Raw genomic sequence first — 22,500 nt, forward strand, 5'->3', positions numbered from 1 at the left:
TGTGTTAATGGCTATTGCAACTGATCTCTGCCGTATTCCCTTACTTAAAAAAAAACTTGGTTTTGATACGTCTCCGCCGAAAAGTAAGGGTTGAAAACAGGAACAGTTAATTAACTCCACTTCACTTAACATGTGAAAATATGCAACCTTCGGACTAATTAAACTGTAGTTCTATCATAACACACTTCACTAAAAAAAAGTTTTATTGAAATTTCAAAAAGAAAATTGGGGGTAACCACGCATTTTTCAAAGATAATTGATGAATAATATTTCTAAAAAGTTTTAAGATACAAAGCAATGTATGGCGCTCTTTCTTAAATTGAAGCTTAATTATCTCTAAAAAATGCATGGTTACCACCAATTTTCTTTTTGGATACCTAGAGTACTTACTAAGATCTACTTTCTCCCCATAGTTTTAAACCGCGCAAAAATATCTCTGTCTTAGTAAGCATAACCGACAGGAAACCATGGTATCTCGAGATGCGCAGAACGTATGCCTTAAAGGCATTCAAAACATGTTTCAGGTACGAACGTGAATTTAACCGTAGAATGACATCAGGCTCTACGTTATATCAGGGATTACGTTTATAAAATCGAGCTATTTGTCCAACATTGGGGATGCGCGGCAATTGCCAAAGTGGCTTAAGAATCTTAAGAAACGAGCACGGTGACTACCCTTTTTTTAATTACATTTTTATCATCTTCTTGACATGTACAACTGCGTGCGAAGTTTTAAGGGAAATCTATGGCAAGGTCTATTTCTAGGGATTCGCCTTAAGGTTTTGGCAAATCTCAATTTCCGATCTGAAATTTGCCGTAAATATCTCTACTAACGGCGCTGTAAGTTTCTTACCTTCGCGACTGTCCGGAATTACTTTTCATATGCTTCCCTCGTAAACGATTATAGAACAAATCAATGCCCCAATCTTTAGCCTATTGACATAAACTTAAGCATCAAACGCATGGTGTGCACTCACTTCAATTCAGGGTGAGGGAGAAAATGAGAGAGAGGCTGGATACATAAGCACGAGCTGACCACAAGTTAATTTGATTGATTTCTATTCCTTTCACAATTATCACGTTTTATGCGCACAGTGAAACCCGATTTTTGCGCCGAGATGGATGGCCGCTACTCCATGAACCCTTCTCGCTTCCTTGCTAAATACGATCTTCCATTAACCCTGATAACTGGAATAAAAAAGAAACCTTCAGGGCACCTTACGAATCACAGAGAGGTTAAAAGGGGAAGTACATATCAGGGGTATAACCGAGTTTATCCAAATTAGGAATGCAGGCGTAATTGATCATGGGCGGCGGTCCACACATTAGTATCTGAGTATCTGGTCCTGGAGGCGGCATCTGCTCCTTGATCATCGTGTCGGTAATGAATCCAGAACCGTAAGGCCAACCTATAAATTGATACACATTCGGAAAATAAAGAGGTGATTATAATTGGTCATCATGATTTGTCAGTCTCACAATTGTAGATCACGACGTTTCGACCGCTTCTTCAGGACCGGTTACGTGCTACTTTCTGTGTTGACTACAAACAAGGTACTTCTTGTAGCTCAGTCGGTAGAGCAGCGTTGACCTAAACCAAAGGTCGTGGTTTCAATTTCCACCCTGGTTAGAGTTTTTCTCTGTCCTTGTGTGGGCCCAATTCCATTAGTACGGCTAACGCTCCATGGTTTACATGGATAGAAATTTAAACTAGCACTGCTACTTCACATTTCCCTCCAAGTTGCCGCTTGTGGAATGGCACTAACTAATCGTTTTCCAGTCTCGCGTTCACGTGATTTGGAAGGTTTTATTTACAGATTCAGTATGCAATTTACTATAGGTGGACAGAACAATAGGACACGAAGTCCCCTACCAGGTCAAGCCACCCAATGCGGCGGCCAATACGGCGGCCCCAGCCTGTGATGATTATTTGGAACCAAGCTTAACAAGGCTCGCAGCATACAATGACAACAACCTTTCGTCATCCGTCATTTCCAAATTTGCCACCAAAAATAGAAATAATTCGTTATTCTCGTTCGACAAAAATTGACTGTGTTTATAGCCATTCGAAAAGTCGCAACATTGTCATTCAACAGGCTGCAACCTCGTGCAACATTTGGTGAGCAACAGCTCTGTTGCACGATGTTGAACCGTGTGTCACCAGCTTAATCCTACTAAGGGACGCACGTTGGACGCAGCACACCTGGACGCAGCGCATAGTCGGAAAACTTGAACAAGATGTCAGTAGCAGCCAAATATCATGCATTATGGAATAGCTTAAAATTAAAGCAAAACCCAATATAATAATAATGAAGTATTCTCGTTTGTCTCACGATGTGGTCACTTGTGATGTAGATCGCGACGTATAGTGGAATAGAAATTCCGGAAGCATGGATGCCCACGATCACGAAACACAATAACATGAGAACCGTACGACAGCGGACCGCCGAAGGAACAACACACCGAAACAGCGAGGATCGAAATGCACCGATCACAGCTGCTGAAAACCAACCAATCACAGCGGAGCATCCCGCTTAAAAGGTGACGCGTAACCAGTCGACCTCATCGCCTAATGAAGACTAGCAGTATCCAGTAGAAACGTCGCAATCTACATCACAAGTGACCACATCGTGAGACAAACGCGAATACTTTATCACTATTGTACTTCACCACGATGAACAACAGCAACCTTTTTTACGACACAAAACCCAAGATATCTCACCGTCAGGGGGTCTGTCCAGAGTGTACCAAAGCTTGAAATTCTCGCACTCTTTAGCCAACTCTTCCAATTCTGGTCGGACGAGGATGTCTCTCTCGGTCTAAAAAGGGACAGAGAAAATGATGGACTGCTGGCAGTTTCCCTTTTCTATGTTAACATGTTACCTGTGCGATGCCGCGCGAGTTCGGGTGAGCGATCGAATGTAGGGTAGACAAAAGGGAGCTTAAGATCTACGACGACGACGTCGACGAAGACGCCACAAAACAATGATATCATTGGTTAAAGGAGCATAAATAATCGTGCTGCATGTGCAGCACGGATTTTAGCTCATATGTTTGCGGTTCTCTGCATAACGACGACGTGAAATCACTAAATTTTAGGTTTTGACGACAACGTGAGCATGCAACAGAGAATCTTTCATTCTCTATTTTCAGTCTGAAACCACTCGTACCAATTTATTTTTAGGATACTTCGCCCACATTGTACGACGTGAACGAGATGGAGTAATCGCGAAAGACTTTTACCAGAGCGAAGTTCTATTTTGAGGTGACGTTTTCGTCGACGTCGCCGTCGTAGATCTTAAGGTCCCTAAAGTCAGACAAACGACGACGGTAACGACGACGCTACAAAACAATAGGTTTAGTGAGCAAAAACAATGACTCTGCACGCTCTGCACGTGCGTTTTATATTTTGGTACATTTCTTTGCCGTCATCTCCTAAATGACGACGTGAAATCACCAAATTCAAGGTTCTGTGGAGGACGTTAAGCACATGACGATGAATTTTCAGTTCTCTCTCTACGCTTCCAACCCACTCATACAAGTTTAATTCCTCGATAGTTACTACACATTTTTAACGCGAAACGACATGAAATAGTTTCGTAGTGATACGAATAACGCGAACTTGTATTTTTAAATGAAATCCTCGTTTCGTAAGCTCCCTATTATTAGGGAGCTTAAGCAACGACAACAGCGACGGCAACGAGAACGTCACAAATTTGCATATTTAGTGTGTAAAAACAATAGCTTTGCACGCCCTGCACGTGCGTTTTTCACTTTTGTCCATTTATTGCCGTCGTCAGCAAAACAACAACGTGAAATAGCCAAGTTTTGAAAGGGTGCAGTGGTGAGAGTAGTCGCCTGCCACCAATGTGGCCCGAGTTCGATCCCAGACTTGGCATCACCAGGAGTCCATTACCTGGAAAATCCATACGTATTATATCCTTCAGTCAACCCTGTCCCACATTTTTTAATTTTTAGAACTGCTATATCTTTTCATTATTTTGAAATACCTTCGTGTTTCGGGTGTGCTCCACGTGCTGTAATCAGTGGCCTGCCATAGGTCTCTTTTAGTCTTACGAATGGCAATAGACCAATACCGGTACCTTAATACTCTTTGTTTGTCCCCAAAAATTTTGCATGAGAATTGTCTTTGTTTTCTCTTGGGACCATTGTAAGTCCCAAGAAAAACTGGAAACAATGCTTATGCAAAATTTGGGGGAACAAACAAAGAATATTATGGTATTTTTCAAAGTGGCCTATTGTGAAAACAACCGCGAAAACCCCCTGGGAGTTGCTTCTAAAAATAAAAAGATACGGCACAGGGTAGACTCCGACGGTTAATATTAGAGAGCTTAAGATTCTAGGACGAGAACGACTACGAGTACGAGATTTTCTCATAGAACAACAGTGAGCAGTGCTGCACGCGCAAACCAGCGTCATTTTGCCGGGAAAAACGTCATACCGTCGTCATTTTAGTACGAGGTTTCGCAAAAATTTCGTCTTGTCACAACAATTCACCGCAACAGGGTAGCAGTTTTGACATTTTTCGATGAGCAAAAAGGCTCAGTTACCAGCGATAAGAATATCCGAGGAACCTATGCTGCTAACAAAGAGTTGCAAAGATTAATCGTCCGGGTAAGAAAATTTCTAAGTATTTTCGCTAAAAACAGGCAGTCGAATCTCGTACTCGTTCTCGTCCTCGTCCTAGAATCTAAAGGTCCCTGTTATAGAGGATGGAGGCTCCGGGTAATGGACTCCTAGCTTCACCTGTGGGTAGAGTTTGTTGGCTCTCTACTCTGCAGGCCGAGACGTTTTTATCCGGGTACTCCGGAATTTTCCCTCTCAAAAAACAACCTACGATTAGATATGAGTTGATTTGATTTAATTTTTGGCCAGTGTCTCTCATTCAGTACCCAACTAAGCGCTAAATACACCTGACACGTTCATCTTTATCATCATTATCATCACTACCAAACCTGGTTTGCAAAGAGAAGAGTGAGGTTCGTATCATCACCGGCGTCTTTGATTACAGCGCTGATGATTTGAAGCATGGGTGTGATACCTGCAAGAAAAATAAAAAAAAAAACAAGAAAATGCAAATCGGCTTTCAATTTTTACGCATAATGAACTGTACGCAAGCGCAAACGTATTTACCGCTAGGGCACTCATGTCACTAATTGGGAACACTGACATTCAGAAATCAAACCAAATCATATCAAATTGTTGGTTTTTGAGGAGATGGGAAAGGCTGAGTACTCTGAGAAAAACTTCTTGGAGCAGAGTAGAGAACCAACAAACTCAAACCCACATATGACGCCAGATCTGGGAATCGAATCCGGGCCACATTAGTGGGAGGCGAGTGCTCTCACCACTGCGCCAATCCCTACTCTAGATACATGTAAGTCAATAGAGAGTACACAAGAGCACCCCCACCCCACCCCACCCCCAAGTCGGCACTTCTTTACCTTCAATCCTTCCTATGACCCACCTCGATTCACACCAAGTAAACAAAAGTGAAAATTATGGGATATTTAAGCAAAGTCAACGTCAATGAGAAACAATGAGGAACAATGCAGAACAACGCGAAGGGATCTTTACTCTACAAGTGTTCAAAATTTACATTTTGATATATTATTTTGACAATCCTTCTGACAGCAATGAACTAACATAACCAAGTGTGATGTTTTGTGGAGGAAAGCACATCGAACGCAAGGCAAGGAAAGCAAAGAAGATAAAGCCGAAGGGAAAACAGTACATGACTAAATCCTGTCTCTACAAGCTACTGGATCTTCTTACCAGTTCCCCCTGCAATCAGTCCAACATTCTTGGCTGTTCTATACTGCACAGGATCCTTTGCATTCTCCTTGATTGAAAATTTGCCTGAAATGAAAACAGTAAGCACCATTCATCATCATCAGCATCACCACTCTCACCACCAACATCGTCGTCGTCATAATAATATAAACAATAATATTCATCATCATCAAGTTTCCAGCTTATATAACTGCATGGGCACGAGCGCTCCTGACCACTGATTGGCAACACAGTAAATGACAAACCAATAGGCCAGTTTCGTATTCTAACGGTTGGACTGGATCTAGCATGAAATGGAGGCTAATGCGGGCAAATTAATTTGCATTTGAAAAGATTTCCCCACATTAGCCTCCATTCCATGCTAGATCCAGTCCAGCTGTGAGAATTCAAAAATGGTCTATTGCAAGTCTGAAAGCAGAACGAATGAAATGTTGGTTTTTTAGTGAGAGGGGAAAACAATAACTTACTCAGCAAAAAAGGAAAAAATTGTCAGAGAAGAGTAGAGAACCAACAAACTCAACCCATCTGCAGTAGTATAGGAATTGGTTTTACTCATCAAAGGGGGATGGTTTAAGGCGTGAAGGTATTACCGGTAATGAGACATCTGTGTACCTATGAAAGATTGCATGTTTGATTTTTAAAGAAAACTCACCTCTTCCCAGGTATGTCAGCTTCCCAGATGGTCCTCGAATGTCGACATAATCACCAATTTCGAGGGAATCCAAATACTGGGACATTTTTCCTCCTTCAGGATACTTAGGATGAACATTCTTGAAATAGACCTTGTAAAGAAAAAAACAACAAACAAACTACAAAAGTTGAAGTGCACCCATAAACCTCAAAAAATGTTATAGTCAACTAACCAAAGTAGGTAAATCTTGCCTTAAGTTAGTACAAAACATACAATTTTGCACTTCTTTACTTGACAATTCCAAAGTGACTTAAAGTAACAAATCAGACTATATAATTTATGCTTGATGATTGATTTAAATTAAAATGACATAACAAATTGCTTTCATCATGAATGTTCTCAAAGGAAGTCTGCATTGCAAACTGTTAGTCACTGAATGGTGTTATTGACGAAGTATGTAGACTTCTAGCAGTCATTTCTATCGAAAATGGTTTGAACAAAGGAGTCAAATCACAATAGTTAATTATTAAGGGAAATACATGTACGATCATCTGGATGAGTGTAGTCCTGAGAAGGACAGTGTTTAACCCATTGATACCGCAAATGCGCTAGGATGCCCCAAGCTGACAAGTAAAATCGTCTGGCGTTAGACTGAGTGAATGAGTGAAGTCTCACGCCCAGGGGTCAATGGGTTAAGGTGACACTGACTGACATTTTGACAACCTGAGCAGAAGTCACCTTAATCCATTGACACCTGAACCACCCTGGACCACCCCCACTGATGAGTAAAATCGTCTGGCGTTAGACTGAGTGAATGAGTGAAGTCTCATGCCCAGGGGTCAATGGGTTAAGGTGACACTGACTGACATTTCGACAACCTGAGCAGAAGTCAAATTAATCCACTGACACCTGAACCACCCTGGACCACCACCACTGATGCGTAAAATCGTCTGGTGTTAGACAGAGACAAAATCCCACTTATAGGAATCAATGGGTTGAGAGTCAATTTTTGGCAAGTGATTTGTGTAATGACTGGAATGCAGGGGTTTCATTAAGGTTTGAAGCAGGAAGACATGGGTTTAACACAGTATTGGAAAGGTTGTCTGGGCCTTCCCCCCGAAAGGGGTCGGGGACATGCTCCCCCAGAAAATTTTGAAATTCTCAAGTTGCAGAGATGTGTTTTTCTGTGTTCTGAAGCCCTAAGCAATGTTCTTCAACCACAGAAAAATCACACCATTTTTAGACAATTTTAATTAATAATGATTTGATAGCAATATCCACACGACAAAATTAATTTGACCATTAATGTGACACAAAAAAGTGTGCTTACTACTCGGCCTTTTTCTCAGCTGGAGGGAATTTGGCTCCTGAAGATAAATACTGTAATCGGCAATCGACCGTGATCTTTGCTGAACCAGCAACATTGGAACAGTTCACATGGTCTTTTATGGAGCACAATTCTTTCCCCGATGCATTATGGGGTGATTTCGTTTTTCTGAGTTGAATGTGCCGGGCGACCCTAAAACACGGAATGACAGAACGATGGAATGGCGGAAAATGAGGCCCCAAATCCTAAAAGATGGAATGGCGGAATTTAAACACCCTTAACATTACAAGTGGACAGCTTGAAGATGAATGCTCAATTTGATCTCAGTAACATGGTTGTAGCATAAAAAGTTTCAGCCAGTGCCACATTTCTTAATTCATTTGCCAGACTAGAGTGCAATTTGTGAGGTCCTATTCAGAAACTATCTACCCTGGCTGCCAGAGGTTTTTCTCTCTCAGAGCGACAGAATAGGTGAAGAAAAACCTCTGGTACAGGCCGTGGAGAACCTCAGTTCCGTGCCCTGTTTGATTGAGATCGAGAAAACTCAGTAAATTTATATGTGATATAGCCTACCAATCAGCATCTTTGGTTCCCAAGGTACATTCGTCTTATTTACTTCGATGTCAAAGTCAAAAATTCAATGTTCCATATAAAACTTCGATGTCGAATATGAAGATAAAAACTCAAATTCCGAAGTTGAATTTTGGTGGACATATACGAAAATCAAAAAAATTTTAGAACACTGAACTTTTTGTGCTTTCAAAAAACTCTGCAGCATTTCGATTATGGCCATAGTGGGCAAGAGAAATCAGGTTGACAGCAATTAAACCAATCAGAGTACTCGTTAGAACTGACAAGTTCCTGGAACCAATCAAATTGCTAGGGTCAAAATCTGACTTTGGGAATATCAAACGTCATCCCATTGGACCGGCCTTCTCAAAGAACTCGACTGTCTGTACCAGAGGTTTTTCTCGCCGCTTTGCAACTCGCTATTCTATCGCTCTAGGAGAGAAAAAACCTCTGGTATCCAGGGTAGAAACTATCCCTCTCATAATATAATCCACTAGCTTTCTTTCCACTGGTATTTCCATACACCCCCATACATTCCCGGCTGGTATTTTTTACAGGTGACCGTCACAGGTCATCATTTTACCACTACAGAACGTATCCTAAACATTCATAAAAGCTAATCTTAGGCCTAAGAACTCTCGTTTAGGCCTAATTGGGCCTAAGGTTTAGCATTAATTATGCATGTTTAGGATACTTTCTGTATAATACAGGTAAAACATGACCCGTGACCAGTGACCTGTAAAAGAATACCAGCCGCATACATTCCAGCAATTGGGGGTTCATGGCTAGGTCTCACATGCAATAGGGCAATATTCAATCTGGAGAACGGCTGCCGGAAACGAAAGACCCTGGATATCACAGGCATTCAATGCAACCTCCATTTGCTCACCCAGTTGCAATATCAAGGTTATGATCTCAATTAATTTTATTCACCTTAATAACCAGCTCAAAAAATCCCACTTCGTCATCAGAAGTTACTGGAGTGTATGGCCTGATTACAAGTTTGCCATCAATTTTGGCACTAAGGTACATATGGTTTCCTATATGGAAAGAATTTAATAATAAATTTATCAACACATAATTATAATTAAATATTGGTAGTAACAATAACAGGTCTGGAACAGTTTAATAATAGGTAACAGCAAAGATGATGGAGAGTAACTGTTTATAATGGATATGATAACACTGCCACCTTTAGACTGGAATATGAATATGCCTACTGATACATGTATATAACTATTTTAATAATTCTATTGGGTCTAGATACCACAAGGCAGACTTAAATTACATAGATCGATGCTATAAATTTATGTAAATCTGGAAGTGTTCAAACACCTTAGAGTCCAAATCATGGAACTCAATTAAACACGTACCGACAGGTAACCCAAGTTTGTGCTCAGGTGACTGCAATTCAAATCGAAACCTACGAGTGTCGTGGCTGACAATCTAAAAGAAAAACAAAATCACAAAATAATGATCTCAACTCATTCTCAAATAAATCCACACAGCTACAGTTTAAAAGCTTTGTAAGAAAAAATACATTTAATTGCTGCACAGAAGTAAGAGCTACTAATGCAATTCCACAACCAAAAGTGCAGAAATACAAGTTAGATTGTATGTACTAAACATCTGAAAAGTACTTATTTAATAATTTTAAATAAAATGGCATTTACAATGTAGTTCATCCATTCTGAAAACAATCTGAGTGAGCTCCTAACATCAATTGTTTGGATAACTTGTTGGTCAGGAGCTTAGTTTTGACCATTAATTAAGCTAGGTTCATCAGAGAAATATCTTGCATTCCAAAGACAAGCATGAGGCAAAGTACTTAATTCTACTACAATAATGACATGGAACATTTTACCATTGGGAACAAGATGCCGAAGATGAGGATGTGATTTTATTTCAAAAGAGGGAAAGGTTTCGCATATGTGAGCAGGAAGATACAGCAAGTCAACAATGTGTGATGAAATCAATCCTGACCAGTCTTCATCGGGTCCAATGGACAATCTATATATTCCACTTTGACTAAAATTTTATTTCCATCAAAACACCATTTTACACTAATATTAATTAAGAAAGCCCCCTCTCCTAACACAATGTGGTTTACAGTTACAACTAAAGACAAGACCAATAAGCAGGGTTTGAGCCAGGCCGCGCCATTGCGCCAATCCCGCACTGATATTGAAATTGTCCCTTAAAAAACGGCCAAGGGGACATTTTTGTCCCCTTCAAAATCTGGGGGAAAACTCAGAAGGAAGCACACAAGAAGACATACAGTTTAGTACAAAAAATACAAGCTGAAACACAGACCACGGGAGGAATTTTACCGTGCGTTTTAAGTTCATTAAAATGTCACGACGAAAATGTATTCGACGTACAATAGATAGCTTTTTTTGCCTCAAATCGAAGCCAAATTGATCAGAGCAAAAAGTACAGAAGAAGACAGTGTATTAACGAGGAAGAAACAGATGGGGCTCAAACGAAACCACGATCTTTCCAGAAAACTTGGTTGCGAGATCACACGTTGTTGGGCTATGAAAAGGAGTCGATGTTCTGCTATTTGTGTCAGAAATCTAAGAAAACAAACCCCTGGCATTGGAAAAAGGGTGTACAAATTTTAGAACCTCGACTCTCGTAAGACACAGCGACTGTAAAGAACACCTGGATGCTGCTAATTAGGAAACTATGGGGAATACATTCAGCAACACCACAGATATTAAAATATGTTTTTGTTGCCGTGCCTGTTTCTTTGATTGAACATAAGAAAACAAAAAAAAAAAAAAAAGACTGTCCCCCTAAAAATGAAAACGTCCCCTACAATTTTAGCCAAGGGGACAAACTGTCCCCCAGTGATCAAATCCTAGCTTAAACCCTGCAATAAGCCTGTATCCTTACAGACCAAGAAGCAGTCAGGATATTTTGGACTTAATGTTTATAGCAGCTATGTTTGGCAAAAATTGAATAAGGAAGTGATACTACCTTTTTGTCAACGAGTTTAAAGGGAATTTTCTCTTTTGGATCAAGTGCAACTGGCCTCTTCTTGCCTCCTTGCTTTCTGAAGAAGTATGTCATCAAGCCAAATGCCACTGTTACCATTACAACTCCCAGCCCAACAAAGACTGGTTTCTAAAAGCAATCACACATGGTAGTGATCAACTCACTCAATGACATTTGACTTTAAAAGTTACAGTATTCAATTCAAAGCTTTCACGTTTCATGATTTGGTAAAATCGTCATTAAAATAATATGCAAATCCAGGCCATCATTCCTTTTTCCACATGAATTTTTTATCTGTATTGAATTTGCTAGAAACTCAGCTAAAAGGCAATTATTGCCTTTTAGCTAAGTTTCTAAAAAAAACCTTTGTTCTTTCTAATTTTGAGGCTAATTTGATACGGTTTAACACTATGTTTTGTTGTCTTGCGTTAACAGACCTTACTCGTCTGGTCTGTTCAGTTTCTGGAGCAACTTCAAAATCACTGCCACTATTGTTGTCTGAAAGCAGCATCTTTTGAAGCATGAGGCATGTCTATATTCATGGGCAATTTTTTAGTGGCAGGGTATTCTTGTGTTTTAAGATGGATCATATGATGATTCTTCGGGTTTCTTGCCTTGTTCATCAACACAAAAAAGAGGATCTGCATCTAAATGTTCCAGCACTCGGCAAACTCCCTTTCTGAGTTGTGGCTGAGTTATGCTTAGGTGGCCTCATACACCATGAGCCTATTTTAGAGACATCACTGCCAAGCCGGCCACTTCTGCTAGAGAGAACAGGACAGCCACAACACCAGGGACTTTTTCCCCTACTCTTCTCAAAAAAGTTGTGTGTGGCCACAGGGAAATTATGAATATAAAAGATATTCGTGAGAAGGGGGCCTATGGTTTATAGTCCCTTAATTCAAGAAGACTTGAAAGTCTAACCATTTGCCGATCGAATTACAAAGGCAGCACTTTCCCGGCCTCAGTCTTTTTAAGATCTTGAGTGTTGATCCCACAGGGGTAATTCGAACCCAGCACTCGGCAAAGTCCCCTTCTAAGTTATGGCTGTTTCTGCTTAGGTGGCCTCATACACCATGAACCTATTTTAGAGACATCACTGCCAAGCCAGCCACTTCTGCTAGAGAGAACAGGACAGCCACAACACCAGGGACTTTTTCCCCTACTCTTCTCAAAAAAGTTGTGGGTGGGTTCTTTAACATCCCACAGGGAAATTATGAATATAAAAGATATTCGTGAGAAGGGGACCTATGGTTTATAGTCCTTATTCAAGATAACCATTTGCCGATTCAATTAGATTTGGCAGCACTTTCCCGGCCTTAATTTTTTTGAGATCCTGAGTGTTGATCCCATCGGGGTAATTCGAACCCGCAACCTCCCGCATGACAGTCCGATGCTCAACCAAGTGAGCTATCGGTGCGAGGCATACCAGAATGGATATGTGCCCCTTTGAAAAAAAAGATATCCCCTTGTATAATTATCACGTAATCCAAGTTGGAAAATCAAAATGCCCTACATTCCTATCAAGTTCAGCACATGGGAGTAAGGTCTTTGAAAACAACTTAGTTTGTGAAATTACTCTGAACCAAGCACATCAAAATTACAGCCGTCTTAAGATGTAAAAAAATGCTCTCGCCTAAGTGACAAAGTTAGTGGTGCTATAAAAGGGATAAAAACAAGAATTGTACGTCTCATGATCAAACAGGATCAAGGTCTGAGGCATGAAAAAAATATTTAAACATTTAAACTACAATTGTTGGTGACATGGAAATACCTTAGTCACTAAATTTAGACAGTCCGGATCCGAAAGGGATATCTAATTTAACCTCAAAACCTAGCCATAATGTTGCAATGCTATGTCACATAACTTTGATAGGAGTATCTCACCGATAATGGGACATCCATAATTTTGAAATCTAGTTACGTAAGAGGGAGAAGATTCCAAAACAAGCTTGCAAGTGCATTGAAGTCCCTTACGAGTGTCAGATTGCCTCAACCCAGGACAATAACGTAAAACTTACATGGAGGATCAACCCCTCGGGACCAATGTTCGGGACGGGATAGAGAAATTACGGGCAAAATCGGGACTGGCGAACATCTTGTCTTGGCTGTATTGTGAAGACTTCCGCCAGTTCCGACCGATGTTGTCCGTAGTTTCTTTGGCCGGTTGGACTACCTCTTATTGGTGTGAACTAAAGGACATTTTTTACAATCATTTTCTCACGGAAAAATATTGCGACGGAAACATAGTGCATGTAAGCATACTTGATGTGTCTATGAGAGCCTCCGATGGAATTGTGGGTAATCTGGTCTCGAGAAGAAGTTCTTCACGAATATATTCGGTGTTTGGTGTCAATGCAAAAGTGTGAAGAGTGATCTTCTCGCTTTTCTCATCCAATATGGGAGAACAGTTAGTATGGGCTTGCAAGAATGGAGATATGGATCAGGTGAAAGCCATTGTGGAAAAACCAGTAAGCAACCGATTAGAGCATTCATTGTTTCAGCTTTGTGTAGGTGTGGAGTTTTGTGAGGATTAGATCTTTGCTTAATCTCTTAAGCTAATTTCTCTTTGTCCGTCTGCACGCTATTCCAAGGTTTTATCAATCTTATGTTTTTTCACAAGGCCTTGTAAAGTAAATAGAAAATGCAGGTATTTCCCGAATGACATCAGGTTGTAGAATAAGCAACGTAGCAACATGTACTGTGTAACTTTCGTTCTGGGAAAATGTTACGGCCATGGTCCTCTGACATTTCATTGCAATGTTAAAGTGTATATTGGAACATCGTCGTAGCTAAAACTGACAAGTTCTAGAAAAAAGCTACGGCCATGGTCTTGTTGCATTTCATGGTGACGTTAAATTAAAGCCTATTGGAACATCTTTCTTCGGTACATGGAAATTTAGGTTCACTGCGCCGGCGGATCTTGCATTTAAATTGCTGAATGTACAATTCAAGAAACTGAAATTTTTAAAATGTTTATTTTCTTGTTAATTTCGATATAATCATTCATTTTTTTTAGAAGCCTGCTTTTCATGTATTGCTATATTTATAATGGTAATTTGTTAAGTAAATATCTCAAGATTGAATACAATGATAAGGATTGGGAATGCATGTCAGGGGTCAAACTGAACCTGGACGAAAGATGAGTTCCTTATTTCAGATCTCTGGAATTTGGTAGTGTGGTACATTTTGCAGCATTCACAACCTTTTCAGATTGGGTTGAGATATTATTAAGAACAAGAGAATGATTGTACAGATGTAGATGTGTATCCTTTTACCAAGACATTCCTCCATGAAAATGCTAAGGACATTCGTACCCAAAATTTTCCCACATCAGGCCTCAGTTGTTCAAAGGTCAGATGACTTTATCCAGTGGATAAGTCACTATCCAGGGAGTAAAATATTCTTCACATTAAACATTGACAAAGGGTTTTGAACATGCACACAATAATTATTGGTGTACTCTGTTCGGATGTGCCAAAATAATTGGACCATTTATCCTTAAAATAATAATGCAATGTACAACTTGAACATCTCCTTATGAACAATTGGACAAAGTGCACTATTATTTGGAAGAATTGAAATTCTTCTATCTGGAATAACATGAAAATTTGGCTCTACAATCCTGGAATTGTTTGGTGTAATTGCAAATACAGGTATAAAAATAGTGAGATGATGATGATGATGATGATGATGATGATGATGATTATTATTATTATTCCTGTGTTTGAAGGGTTTTGATGTAAACAAAGAGCTCCTTGGTGGACGGAATGGTCTTCATTTTGCAGCTGATTACGGACAAAAGGATGTGATCAAGTTCCTCATATCAAAAGGTGCAGATGTCAATGTAAGTTACTGCATTGATAGAGCATGCACTTTCTGATCATTTCTGTGTTTTCTAACCAAACCAAGATTCAAGATGAAAGGATTGCATAAAACTTGAGTTTGATTAATCCCTGAAGTTAGGGAAACAGCAATGGTGCTGTGTTATTGATTCCCTGACTCTACTCCATATCTCATATTGCTGAGTGTGTTGGTCCTGTTAACTCTCCTCTGAGAGGATTTCTTTGGTTTTCCCCTCTCGTGGAAAAAATAGCATTTGATTTGATTTGACTTGCTTTAAGTTTATTTGAAGTCTCCCAACCTGCTGTACAATACATGTTTATAACCTTGGGAGTTTAAGAACAAATTGACCGTCAATTTGGAATACTTTGCATGGCCATGATACCATGTGTCTGTTCAGTAATACATTGTACATCTCAGATGACATCAAAATGTGGTAAGAACAAAAAATGGCACACGAGGCAATAGCTGAGTGTGTCACTGTTCTTTATACCACATTTTGATGTCTTGTGCGATCAATCTACATTGTGTATTACTGAACAGACACACAGCAACATGGAGTCTATTTGTTAAAGAGACAATGGCCTTGCCAGCATTCCTAATTTTATTGATAATCAATGTTACACTGTTACAATGAAAAGAAAAAGTGTAACATTGGGTCTTAAGGAGTTAATAGTCAAAACCTGATCACCGGTAGCTCTTGATCCTGGCTTATGGCCAAAACCAGTAAAGTGCCATCATGGTGGCTTCCCCTGATTACATATTCCATGCTTTAAATGGGCTGGCTGTGTCTCAATATTTCAACACCTTTTACCTTGCACATAGTTTCAGAAAATCATTTTTTTGCTTGGCTCACTAGTATTGATTGCTCAGAGTATATTCAGGGAGCTAATTCATTTATCAAGTGTTTGTTGACCGAAATGGTTTATTTTTGGTGATATCAACAGCGTCCAGACAGATATGGAATAACTGCATTATTGGCCAGTATTTTTGAAAGTAAAACAGAATGTGTCAAACTCCTGTTAGAGAAGGTAAATCAATGAGAACTATGCATTGTATTGTCATGAAGAAGGATTCTTTAATTATTGTGTTTACAATAGGGTTTTATGTGTGAAAGTTGTTGCCTGTAATTTAAGACACTGGTGGTGGTAGCCATTTTCTGGGAAAGCATTTTTTATCAGCTGTCGTGGGATTGTTTGCCAATGTGCCCAGCATTCAATACCCAGAGACTGCATCATAAAATGAAGTTGATTAATGCTAAATTCTTACATGCAGTGTTGAAAGTGCACTAAAATTAGCAATAAATTTAGTTCACATGCACTCTACTTTGACAATCTTTAAACAAAATTGAAACAAAACATATGCTCAAGTGCCCCAACCACCGTCTACAACCTGTGTTTGAGTTAAAAGTGAGATCTCTGAATGTAAAACCTGCCAGCGGTGTACTGTTCTCCCACTACAAAATGAGGTTGTTGGGTCGCTCAAAAAGTACATGTAAATGGCAGAGAAAGTGAGTGTGGCCTTACGCTACTGAATTTGATAAATACTGTAGATGAAGAACCTTCGCTGATCAACAGCATCGGGAACTACTTTTTTGTACCACCGAAAGTACAAGGAAAATGTCGGAACTGGGTGGGAATTGAATTCATGACCTCTGGATTAGATCATCGTTGGTTGCTCTACTGAGTGAGCTAAGAGGCCAGACGGGAGCAGGCCATGGAAATTTGAGGACACTTGTCAAAAAGTACAATTTTATGTGATTTGAGTAGAATTAGGTAAATGTATGTGTGGGATTCCCAGGAAGAATATTTTTATTAGCAATTGAAAACATGACCAGTAGTAGCTTAAAAGTAACATTTGTTTCTTTATTGCTGTGTACAAGGTTGAGCCTTGAAAGAAAGTCAGATTACAATTGGCCTTTTTGTATCTGCATGAGGTTATACACTGTAATAAAACAATTTTATCATTATAGCCTCGCAGGATTATTTAACCCATTGATTCCTAGGAGTGAGATTTTCCTGTGTCTAACGCCAGATGATTTTACTCATCAGAGAGGGGTGTTTCGGGAGTCAAGGGGTTAAACATATGTGTCGAGTAAATTAAGAAATGGTCCAGATAAGAACGATAGCAACAACGGCAACGAACATGTTGGAATTCAATTGGTATGCAAAAAGGTGATACCTTTTCTATTGTCTGTACTTACTTCTGATTGGCTTAAACAGCAAAAGTTAACAAAACTTCATAAAAGCAGTATTATATTCATCCTTACTTTCCAACCATCTTCCATCTTTCATCTGGTCTCAGTTTAAATGAATTCCACAGAAATCGTATGTGGGGAACATGTAAAATTGTAAACGTTTCTTGGCTTTTGTTTTCAACTCTTGTGATTGGTCAAAATCTTTTAACACAAAAAAACACCCTTTCAAAGAGGGCTGTAAATGAATTTTATTGCGTTAACGGCTTTCCTGTAGGTTTATGCATTCTCTGTGTAAAAATGATAACATTCCTATGTGGGGAAAGCCCCGTTGCCGCATAACAAAGGAAATTGCTACATGTATCCACCTTATACGGATCATTACTTAATAGTGTCTCCATTGTGTTATGGTGATGAGTTTTGATTTTCATTCATGGCTAAGTTAATCACTCATCATGTGCAACTGTAATTTTTTGATCCTTTTACTTTACATGTACTGAGTGATTATCATCTCACTACCTGAACAATGGCATTTAATATTTCTTGTTTTAATTAATTTTGCCCTTCAAAGTAATATGGGTGTGGTTTTGTATTAATATTTTTTAAATTAGTAGAACACAACTGAAGGTTAAAACCCTATTACAAAACCCTGAATGTCTTTTGATTAGATGCCTGCCCGAGGAAAAGGTGATTGTTTAATTGTGAAAGGATTAAGAGAAGCACAATGAGACACTTTGTGACACTTATCAACATCAGCATGCTCGCAAGCTAGAGCTGAAAGGACTTTTTTTCTGAATAAATTAAGTTTGGTTTTGCCTTTTGGTAGGGCGCTAACAAAAACCTCAAAGCACCAGATGGCAGTTCTTATTATGAATGCGCAGAAACAGATGATATCAAAAGTCTCCTCAAGTAGCTTATAAGTAAAGGTATGTCCATCTTTGTTAGTGCCCTTGAAACTTATCAGGTAGTTGACTGGTAGAAAATTCTCTGTTTAAACGGGCACAGTCACGCTAAATTTGCTGTTTTTAGATCAAAACTGGGTAAAAATCTAAACTGTAGTACTTAAGCTCACGTGCACAACATTACTGACAACCCACTGAGAAGGTGTGGAATGTATTTAAGGCACAAAGAGCTATACTAATAATTTATTGGTATTTAATTTTTGGCAGACATTGTCTCCAAACTTGAAAAAACTGGCCAGTATTTTCAAGTTTCAATCCACTTCCATCCTCTCCATCCTTGGCCACAAACAACAAAGAATAGCTTCAGTTCGCTTCAATGGTTGTTGGTAACAAGCCTACAGCTTATCTTTTTGGTCTTCATTCATGCAAAGACCTCTTTTAGTGATTTGAAGTTTGACTAAAATAGCGTGACACTGCCTCTTTAAGGTCAGCGCAATCCTCTTGCCACCGGCATTCTTACGAATATGTTTAATACGCTGTACAACTAAGTCTTGTCTTCCCTGAGCTTTAGCGCCTTTTATTCAGCTCAGAGTCAAGATAGTTGAAAGACTGTCTTTGCACTACAAATAATATACTGTAGATTACCCACTAAACTGAGAAAGGGCAAAATTTTAAATATCATTGAAAAAATCAACCTGTTGATTAGCTCAGCGGTTGATGAACAAACCCAGTACATGTAGGTAGATATCTCATGTCCTTGTATTTTTTTCTATTGGTCGACCCGCATCTGCACATGTACACCACCGTTATGAGACTCTAGAGAATCGCTTCTAACTACACTTGACTGTGTATTAAGCCCGCTTGCGCGCGGTAGATGTTGTGGGAGCTCTTTCCCGCCCCCCACCCCGTCGTTTTGTCACCCGGTCCATACCTATTCCCCGCGCTTCCAATAGAGCGTGCGAAACGTGTTTCGTGGCGACGACAACATCTACCACCTGAAAGCAGGCTACCCTTGTGTACTGATACAGGAGCCCATCTTAGGGTGAAATGTGGGTATTTGACTCAAATACCCACATTTCACCCTTGCTCACCATAGAGTCTCGAGTAGCTTAGTGGTTAGAGCATCCGTACTAGATCACGGAGGGTCGTGGGTTCGAATCCCATCTGGGGCTCGGATTTTTCCGAGTTCCCAGTGGGTTCAATTGTAACACCTTTCATTTAATGTGTTAAAACATTCTCTCACATTCGCTTAATAATTTATCATTACTTTTTTCTCTCTTTCTAGGACTCATGATCCAAGCAAGTCATTGCTTCGCTTGAAATGCTTCAGAAAGAAATCCCAAATACGTCATCATTTTCATATGTCTGAAGCAAAACACAGTATTGTTGTATAAAAATTAATAGCTTTTAGCAATTTTACGTTCACTTGTCAACTGCAAAACAAAATTCAAGTGTCATAATGAAATGTTGGTTTGTATTAAAAAAAGCTAAGACCAAACTGAGTTGATGCGTTTTCTTTGTGAATGATCCTCGGTGGACAGTTAACTTTGACGAGAGAGTACACAATTGCACGCGAGCGAGTGTGTCAGCGAGAGTTGAGAGTGTGTCGCTACGCCGCGAGAAGAATGGTGATAAGTACTCTTCGCCGCTCGTGAAAATTCCGTCGCGGGTTTCGCCGGGAATCTCCGCTCGCGTTGCACTTGAGGAAGTCTCGCAGACTGTTAAAATATTGCCATTTACGTAGGCTCTACGCACATTGGTGCTGTTTTCTTTACCAATAAATACGTCTAAAATAGCAAGCAGCGAAACGTATTTCGTATTCTTGGGTTCGGCTGTTTCAGTTCTCTTAGCCGAAACTAACAATTGCCTTCGGAAACCGGAAATACTGGATGAATAAGATTCATGTCGGGCACCTCAAAATGTCCTCACAGTTAAAATCCGAATGCGACACGCTCGAAACAACTAAGTCGTTCTGGTTGAAACATCTTATTGCTTTTTTATGAAAGTTAGCTGATGTGGAGTCACCTATAAAGGTGTTATTCACACACTCGTTATCGTTGTAAAACGGGTATAAATGGTCCAAAGATCAATGTTCAGAGCATCGACGTGTCCAAAGTGACACGAAATTCTAACCTGCTGGTGTTTATGAATAATTTATAGTTCCAATTGCAGTTCTTTAGATTTTTTTTGTTTTCGTGCTCGTTTTGGAGACCTTGGGTGCAAATTTTGATGATTTCCCTGGCCGATAATTTTAAGAAAAGAACTGAAGATGCATAACTCGAATGAATATTTCGTTTCCCACTTAAAAGTGGGAAACGAAATATTCACCATCAACGAGTTAAGGTTCATTTAGAATTATGCAGGAAGTAAAAGTTGTACAACGACAAAGAACAAGAGGGATGGAAGAGAGATCTCAGTGAAGTCGGCGATGAGGCTTCGCATCATTAGTATGGAAGTTGTCTATGTAATTAAGGTTCGTGTTTATGTTTACATTTTTTTCTTCCAATTGTTACGGGAGTGCAGGGTGGGTGCTTTGATGAAAGAATTCGTCATCGACCACTGTGACCCGGGTTCAATTCCTAAATTTACATGTGGGCTTTAGTTTGTCCACTGACGTTTTAATGAGGTCTTTTCAGTCGGCTTTTCCCTCTCAATAAAAACCAACATTTGAAGCAGTCTGCTTCGCAATTAATTTGACACATTTCCTCAATTGAATCAACCCTTGTCCCCGGTCATTTGCATGGCTTTCGCTTCTTCCATTTATTCAACCCAACAGACTTGCTGACTGCCGAAGAAAAGGAGTTTTTGTGTTCCAGTGGTTAACCAAATCTCCGCATTTAATTGAAAAAGATACAACACATTGCTTATACAAAGCCTAACTTTTGAGGGTAATTTTTTTTCGAACTTTTGACTGACGGGGAATGGGTTGTTACTTTCGCCTTAAAACTTGAATTTCTAAATAACTGCAAATTAAAATACATATACGTACGAAGCACTATCAGCTAAATTTATTCAACGAAAAAGAGTTTCCTGCCAAAGTAATATTTGCTTATTTCAATGCCGTTTATTTAAGTCAACAGTGAAGGAAAATAATCGGTGCACAAAACCTGTAATCTCAACGGGCGAGCAATGAAAACCAATTGACACACAAACCAAATTGCAACCGGACTGAGACAAGATCACGCCAAGAAATGACGAAAGCTGCAAATTTAAAAATGCAGATGAATATAAACGGTTCTAATAATGGAATCAAAAGGCTTGATCCTAGCATAACAGATAGTATAAAAATATGCATACACTCGTATAATGCTATTTCGGAAGAGTCGGAAATATCGGCTCAGACTATAGGATAGGAAGGTCTGCCAATACACCATAAAGATAACGAATCGACTCTGCTGCCACACTGTTTCATTTCTGTGAATGCCAAATCCTTGCAAGTCTTCCTAAATCACGGAACCTTTAATCCTGCGATTTTTTATATTATGCCGTATAATGCCAATTTTAACTTTCGACGAAAACACTGATTCACTCATCGGTGAAAATCGTAATGAAGCTAGTTATGTAACTGCAAGCATAGCGCACCGAATGCAAACTTTGAAACACCTCCTGCCTCTCCAAAAACAAGTGTGGCTCTTTTTGTGATGGGGCTGTAATTAGCGAAATTTTACGATTGTCTGACTTTGAGGGAATAAACAAGACTAACATTTGAGGGGAAAGAGAATTGTGCTGATAAAATACAAGGAACTTTATTTTACTTTAAAAATAGTGAATTTTTCTCCTCTCTCAACAAAACAAACCGAAAAGGCAATAAAACGTAGTGAGTGGTAATTAAATACGAAATTTTCCACGACAAAGGAAGTAGTACTTCGTCAAAAAGTAGACAAGAATCGTCAAAGCTAAAAGTCGGTAGAAAATAAAAAAATATTCATTTTGTTCTTTAATTAAAATAGAGGTGCTGATTTGAAAAAATAAAGTTGTTCCAAAACAGTCTTCAGAAAAGGGATGAGAACTTCAAGATTTAACTTGATTCCTTCTTTGCGTAAACAATAATCGTAATAATCGGTTACCACCGAGCACAAGTCAGTTATACAAAATGGGGAGACTGTGGATCAAATCAGAGTGGATCATTTGAACTCAGTATTGTTTTAAAGCGGAGGGACAACCTTGTGTGATCATGAGTAGACGACTGAAAGAAACTCAACGCACACAAAAATCGCAC

The 22,500-nt window shown here is 39.4% G+C and overlaps 3 protein-coding genes across 3 annotated transcripts in view; 2 read left to right on the plus strand and 1 right to left on the minus strand.

Moving 5' to 3' along the window:
• The window catches only part of LOC138014528 (myotrophin-like), a 463,943-nt gene extending 444,164 nt beyond the window's left edge, over nt 1-19,779 (plus strand). Inside the window, exons 3-7 of the mRNA XM_068861620.1 lie at nt 13,624-13,813; nt 15,076-15,189; nt 16,133-16,216; nt 18,206-18,305; nt 19,567-19,779. Coding sequence (XP_068717721.1) covers nt 13,742-13,813; nt 15,076-15,189; nt 16,133-16,216; nt 18,206-18,292 — 357 coding nt within the window. The 5' untranslated portion in view covers nt 13,624-13,741 and the 3' untranslated portion in view covers nt 18,293-18,305; nt 19,567-19,779. The remainder of the gene's footprint in view (nt 1-13,623; nt 13,814-15,075; nt 15,190-16,132; nt 16,217-18,205; nt 18,306-19,566) is intronic.
• Nucleotides 664-13,370, minus strand: LOC138014526 (NADH-cytochrome b5 reductase 3-like). Its single transcript, XM_068861618.1, has 9 exons — nt 13,230-13,370; nt 11,325-11,471; nt 9,716-9,788; nt 9,276-9,382; nt 6,467-6,596; nt 5,797-5,880; nt 4,977-5,062; nt 2,723-2,819; nt 664-1,409 (listed from the first exon to the last, which is right to left on the minus strand). Exons 1-9 carry the CDS (start codon nt 13,245-13,247, stop codon nt 1,237-1,239), a joined length of 915 nt encoding a protein of 304 aa, XP_068717719.1. The 5' UTR covers nt 13,248-13,370; the 3' UTR covers nt 664-1,236.
• A 770-nt stretch (nt 19,780-20,549) lies between the features above and the next one.
• The window catches only part of LOC138060051 (collagen triple helix repeat-containing protein 1-like), a 6,304-nt gene continuing 4,353 nt past the window's right edge, over nt 20,550-22,500 (plus strand). The window contains exon 1 of the mRNA XM_068905735.1: nt 20,550-20,754. Within this exon, the coding sequence (XP_068761836.1) occupies nt 20,710-20,754 (45 nt within the window). The 5' untranslated portion in view covers nt 20,550-20,709. The remainder of the gene's footprint in view (nt 20,755-22,500) is intronic.

Source organism: Montipora capricornis, chromosome 8 (genome assembly GCF_036669925.1).
Source record: "Montipora capricornis isolate CH-2021 chromosome 8, ASM3666992v2, whole genome shotgun sequence".
Taxonomy (NCBI): Eukaryota; Metazoa; Cnidaria; class Anthozoa; order Scleractinia; family Acroporidae; genus Montipora; species Montipora capricornis.

Excerpts from the sequence above, each read along its gene's own strand:
- LOC138014526 (XM_068861618.1), bottom strand. Across the intron at positions 5,881-6,466 it reads GCTGACATACCTGGGAAGAG|GCAAATTTTCAATCAAGGAG; the intron begins GTGAGTTTTCTT and ends TTTTCATTTCAG. Across the intron at positions 1,410-2,722 it reads TCTGGACAGACCCCCTGACG|GTTGGCCTTACGGTTCTGGA; the intron begins GTGAGATATCTT and ends ATCAATTTATAG.